At 35.7% G+C, this 6,696-nt stretch overlaps 1 protein-coding gene across 4 annotated transcripts in view; it reads right to left on the bottom strand.

Moving 5' to 3' along the window:
- The window catches only part of Focad (focadhesin), a 279,220-nt gene that overhangs the window by 194,010 nt on the left and 78,514 nt on the right, over window positions 1-6,696 (bottom strand). For all 4 annotated transcript variants that reach the window (XM_005388739.1, XM_005388740.1, XM_013516350.1 and 1 more), the window contains one exon: window positions 2,656-2,913. In XM_005388739.1, the coding sequence (XP_005388796.1) occupies window positions 2,656-2,913 (258 nt within the window). The remainder of the gene's footprint in view (window positions 1-2,655; window positions 2,914-6,696) is intronic.

Genomic DNA, 6,696 nt, shown 5'->3' with positions numbered 1-6,696 from the left:
GGGAAGGGAAGGGAAGGAGAGGGGAAGGGAGAAAGGGCGGAAGAGGGAGGAGGGAGGAGGGAGCAAACAAGCTATAAGGATTATCAGTAATTGGTGACAGAATTTTACATATGGGGAATAACTTTCTTATTTTTCTTTCAAGTGTTGATTTATATTGCCATGGCTTTGGGTAACTAGTTATTTTAGCATCATCAAGTATATCTAGTTAACCCTAAAATGGTACTCACAAGTCCAGGTTCCCTGTGGACCACTTACATTCACTGTCTTAAATGACCCTAATGTAGTAAAACTAAGGGAAAAATGTGTGCCACACGGAACAGGGACTGAGGATGAAAACTCACATGGGTGAAGGGAACCATCAAACTCTGTGATAAATTAAAAAGTAACAAAATCGCATTTTGAAGTCACCTTTTTCTAGAACACTAATATAGTACTTTCAGTAGTTATTAAGAATTTGCATTACTATTAATTAGTACTACTAAAAAATAAACTTTAGTAGTGCCACTTAGAATTAATAACAGAATAACAATAATGTATATACATACTTCCTATATGGCTCACTTCTTTCAACTTGTCAAGTATTTTCTCTCACGAGATCTTATAGCAGAATTCTTCCAATAATTCAAGATGTCATTCAAACACAGTACGTAGATAAACATAATGTAGATGACAGAATCCTAATATAGACATTACTTAACCACCAAACAGAGATGAAAGACAGCCTTGCAATTCCTAATCTTAACTACTTACTTAGCCTTACTACTATCTAAAACTTTTCTTTTATATGAACTCCTCCATGAATTGAAGCCAATGACTGCTATTCTTTAAAAAGGTAATAAAGGACTAATCTGCAAGAAACATAAACACATTTCATATACTTTCATCAACTAAATGAAAGAGAAATCATCAATGGTAAATTACAACTTTAATACATTTCAGTTGAATCTATTCCAACATGTACAGGAAACTTGCTTTTTCAAAATATAGCATTCAACGTTTTCTTAAATATTTTACCTTATACTAAAAGGCTAGTAAAATAGTATAATAAAGTCACTTCATAAGGAAAAGTAAGAGAAAGGGACTACATTTTATTTCTAGGACACTTCTTGGTTTTTGTTTTTTTTTTCCAGTACCGGGAATCGAACTCATGAACTTGCGCCCCAGGCCCTGGGACACTTCTTTTGCCCTTTTCTGAAACCTTAAAAAACTTCTACATTTTTACTAATGATACTGGACTACCAGCTAATTCACAGAGGGAAGAAAGAAACTACCTTCAAGGCACTGTCTGGACTATAACTGACCTAAATATTAGAGCTAATAAAAATCATTTATGGTATATTAAGATGAGTTTCTGCTACTTGTAACCAAAAGCATCATCCTAGAATTTCAAATATCAAATGCACTGACAGAGAGAAAGGGAATAGAATAGCTGCGATATATACTTTATATCAGTAGTATACACAGATCAAGATAATCTCCTGTGTCATTTCAAGAGATCCTTCTTTAGACAATCTCCACGCATTACCTGTGCATCAACTATTCAAAAGAGATTATCCTACAATGTGTCACCACCCAAATATAAAACACTGATTAGAAGTGGGATCAGAATGTGAAAGAAGAAGTAAAGTAGGAAGTTGAATTATTCACATCACGCATGCACCATGAAACCAAGATGCTCAGTACACTACAGATCCATTTGGAGAATCACAACAGAAGAAGACTGATGAGAGTTAGAAATTTTTGTGAGACATCATCATTTGGTTACTTGACAAAAAGGAATGAGCATGACAAGCTGGGTATAAAGAGGGATTTTCAAATGCACTGACCACATCTTAAACAAACACATTTGCCCTACTTGTACATTCATTTTTCCCCGAGAAGCACATGATTTTCCATTAAGAGATGTTTTCTTCACTATGCTTGCCAAAATACACAAGCACAGATACTGATAAATAGAGGGTAGGCATACCCACTTGCTTAGGAAAGTCTCACCTTACTGGAAATGCACTCTAGAGATTCTATCAAAGGGTGGAGTGAGGGTGGAGTGGGTTTGTCCACAGAATACTATGCTGAATATACAGTTTAAAAGGAGGGGAGAAAGTCTTAGTTTCTGTTTTATTATTACATTCAAGTCCTGTGCAGACAGGAAAAAGATTACATGCACATCCAAGCATACAGATTAGTACCACACATAGTGATACACAAATATTTTTAGGGTATATTAAATAATTGAATAAAGACAGGATCAAATTATAAGATGTTAAAAGGATACTAATGCCTATTGCATAGGCAGCTTTATCCTGAATTAATTAATCTTGGTCTACTTTAAAAGATCAAAATTAGAACTATTAAAGATATGTTTATCAGAATAGACTGCAAACAACAGAAAAATCATTACAAATTAGCAAATCTACTAAAAAAGGGAAGACTCAGAATAGTACCATATGTAGATTTCCCTCCTTTCACTAAGGAAATATTTTTATCATTAATTATACATCAGCTCAGAGTAAGTAGAAAGATGAATAAATTAAGATGATAAAGATAGAAGAAAAAAAAAAACCAAAGAAACAAAATCAAACTATGGCATAATTTAAAATTTTGATGTACATAACCCAGTAATTAAGCTCCTTCATTTCTATTATCTCTTTGATTTACCTGTGAGGAATCTGCTTGAGCTAATTCTGTGATGACCTTCAAAATCTGGTGAAGATTCGGTCCTTGATCTTCAACAAGGAGGTAAGCCAGCAGAAGAAAAACATGCATGGGCACAACTGTAGTAATAGGGAGTAAGGACTCCACTGAAGCCAACCAATCACTTGCTGCTGACTCTTCTCTCATTACTTCAAGAATCCTGCAGGCTGTAAATATTGAGCCATAAATGCTGGTTACAGGGAATGCAAGCCTATAAGAGAGCTGAAAAACACAAAAACAGGCATGAATAAATGAGATAAATATATTTGTGAGAAATATATTTCTGACATTCACTTTTATTTTACATTTCACTTGAAGAAATCATTCCTTCCAGCAAAATGAATATAAACTTTTAATTCCTGCCAAAAAGTTTGCATCCCACAGTGAGGTAATAGGATTAAAGAAAGAGAAAAACAGTTGTTAGAAGGAACTCTAGAAAAGTTTATCACAAGTGTTCCTCCTCTTTACCATTCATTCCTACTTATAATACAAAAACAAGAAATCAATAAACAGATCCAGAAGTAGCAATGCTTGGCAAAAGGCACTATCACTAAAAAAGGTATCCAGCAAAAAGAAAGAAGACAGAAAAACCACTGTATCTGCCCACTCCAACCCTCATAGAGGCTGCTCAGGGCAGATGGCAGACTTGGACAGAGGACAATTCATATTTGGAATAGAAAGTATGTTGAAAGGAACAGAGTTGGTTCAGCTGAAGCCTGTGAATGCATTAATGATTGTGAATAACTTCTGTAATTAAATGTAGCCTGACAGTTCTAAACTGAGTGATAACCATAGAAGATGTTATATTTCACTACATCTGAGAAATGGCTTCTCACAGAACAAACGTAGTGCACGCAGAGCCAGAGACTGAACAGAATGTTGCATGACACTGCATGCATGAATGGCCCAGAAGAAGCCACATATACTAATTACACATGGCCTACTAATAAATCCAAAACATGTACAGTGTTGTTGTAGTCAGGGTTTACAAGGAAAAGATTTAATACAGAACACATCATTTGTAAAATTATAGTATTCACCCAGAGGGTCAAATGCAGAAGAGTGTGAGAGATCTATTCACATACTACAGACCCAAAGAATCCAGCTGAGGGCCTAGATCCCACAGCAATGACCTCCATGAGTTCAGCTGGAGGCCTAGAATACATGACAATGTCTCATGCAAATCTGTATTAAGGATCTGCACCAGGAAGGCACAAAGGTCAGTGGTGGAAGCTAGAAAGTCTGTGCCAGCAGGATGAAGGATGTGTGCCAGCCAGCTAAAGGATCTGCATTGGAGAAAAAGAGCGACGCTCAAAGTAAGGACCAGAGCTGCCTGAGAAGAACTACAGCCATCCTCAGTGACAATGAGGTCCTGAGCGCCTCTGATGATGAGAACACCTGAGTTCATACCAGGAAAGCCAGCGTGACAAGCTTCTCCAGGAGAATCAACAGCACACCTTCTTCCCTTCACTTCTCCTTCTATGCTGTTGGCAACAATACTCAGGTGGACCTTCCACACCCAGAACACTGATTCAGTTCAGCTGGGTGTTACAAGGTGACCACCAGTTGTCAATCCACCACAAGGGTGATGAGACAAATCAGAAATCTCTAGATTATAACTGTCTGGTTATTGAAGGCTAACTTATTTAAATAAAAATGACTGAAAGGATAAGTAAAACTTAAACTTTATAAAAATTTGTAGTAACAGATTTATTGAGATACCCTAAAATGCACAGTGGATCTTTTAAAGCTTACAGCACAGTGGATCTTACAAACTCATGGAGTTGTGTAACCATCATCCATATAGTAACTTTAAAACACCTTCATCACCCCAAGGGGAAACCTCATGCCCCTTAACAGTCACTCAATTCTCTCTCCACTCCCCCTCCAAAACCGTGGAGACCACTAATTACTTTCAATTCCTATTCTAGTTATTTTATATAATAGGAACCACACAATACATAGTCTTTTGTGACTAGCTTCTTTTACTTAGCATGTTTACAAAGTTCATCTACATCATAATTTGTAGCAGTACTTCATTCCTTAGCAAATAATATTCCATTATAGGAATATACCATATGGATATTTGGCTTGTTTCAATTTTGGGCTATTACGAATAATGCTCTGAACATCACTATAAATATCTTTGTGAGGATATAAGTGTTTAGTTCTCAAGTATATGCTTGAGTATACCTGAAATTTATTTGAAATTAATCACTCTAAAAACAAATGAAGAAGTTCTGTCTCTATTAATAAGAAAAGGTTTTTGGAATGAGAATACTATACACAGATAACAAGCTACATTTTTTAAAGAGGCTAGGGAGAAAGGATTATATGTTTACATTTGCTTATAGATGCACAGAAAAGTGTATAGGCAAATATAGAAAAAAGCAGTCACCGCTGATCATCCTCTTCCATTTGGGAGGGTAAGAACTGGACCACTGAACTCAAGACCAAAAAGAGGCTTCTCATTGCAGATTAATTTTATGTTTCTGAACCATGTGAATGTATTACTATTTCATGTGTATATATATATATATATATGTGTGTGTGTGTGTACTCCAAAAATATATACACTATAATACATACGTACATTCTGAAGTAATATTACAAGTGATACATAAAAGTATAAAATGTGAAATAATGCCTATATAACTGTATCTCTATAGTTCTATCTCTTTCAAACTTTTCTCCCCAAGACAATTAAATTCATTAATGAAGAGGAGCAAGTTTTTTGGACTAATGATAGGCAGCAGTGAACCTGAGATTTAAAAAAGCAGAACTTCAGCACAGCCATGCCAGCCCTTAGTCATTAGGTAGGACTTACTTTCATCATTTGTAAAATTTCAGTAACAAATAACTTTCTGCCAAGGTTAATGAGGCACCTAATAAAGAATCTAGCATAGTGCCTAAAATGGCAAAATACAGAGAAATATCATCCCTCTCCTCATGGAGAAAAAAAAAATAAAACCAATGGATATGAGTATGAAAGAACATAATTTGGAAATCACCACAAATCATAAGTTAAATCAAAACCAGGAATATTATAGAGACACGTAAGAGTAGTCAATAAAAGAGAAAGGCAACCCCGTATTATTTGAAGGACTGTGTCCAGGATAAGGCTCTCTTTTCCATTTGTTTACCAGCTTTACTATGGTGAAAGCAGTAGAAGAAAGGTACAAGGTTAAATAAGATGTCAGAAAACAGTATCTCTGCCACACTAAGTGGCAGCAGCCATTGGCATAGTCCCAGGGCCAGGACGTAGTGTGGGTTTTCTCTCAGCACCAGCAACCAATCCCAGCCCACCTGAGGGAAGACCTACGAAGTGTTGGCAGCTTTCATTTCAAAGGAGAAAGTGGTCCTAAAAATAAAAAGCAAGTATGTTATGTGAATTCCTAACCCACTAAATAAAAGAGAAAAGAAACCATAGAAAAAGCAAATTTAAATATATACAACATAGTTTTGTTTTGTTTGTTTTTAGTTTTTTGTTAGTTTTCTTTTGTTGGTACTAGGGATTGAAACCAGGGACTTTGTACTGAGCTACATCACCAGCCCTCTTTTGTTTTTTTGGTTTGTTGGTTGGTTGGTTTGTTTTCTGAGACAGGACTGTAAAACATTTTAGAAACAGAAGTTCAGAATCTTTATTTTAAAAGTCTTTACTAAAAATGTTCAGATACATTAAGTGTTACTCATAAGACAGACTATAAAATAATACATATTTAACTAAAGGTGTCTTGAAAAGGAATAATTTATGCAGGTGAATGATATAGGTTTTTATTAATGGTAAAGAATAAGACTCATCTATAGTACTACAAGAAGCTTAACAGGGGGCTGGGGATTTAGCTCAGCAGCACAGTGCCTGCCTGGCAAGCGCAAGGTCATGAGTTCCATTCCCAGTACCTGAAAAAAAAAAACAAAAAAAAAACAAGCTTAACAAAAATGGGGAGAAAAGATAAGGGAAATTCAACCTTGGAGTATCCTAAAAGGAGGACAGGTCCTAGCATT

This window comes from Chinchilla lanigera, unplaced genomic scaffold (genome assembly GCF_000276665.1).
Source record: "Chinchilla lanigera isolate Chin_1 unplaced genomic scaffold, ChiLan1.0 scaffold00033, whole genome shotgun sequence".
Lineage (NCBI taxonomy): Eukaryota > Metazoa > Chordata > Mammalia > Rodentia > Chinchillidae > Chinchilla > Chinchilla lanigera.
Note: the sequence above shows the minus strand (reverse complement) of the source record. Positions and strands in the feature narration are given on the sequence as shown.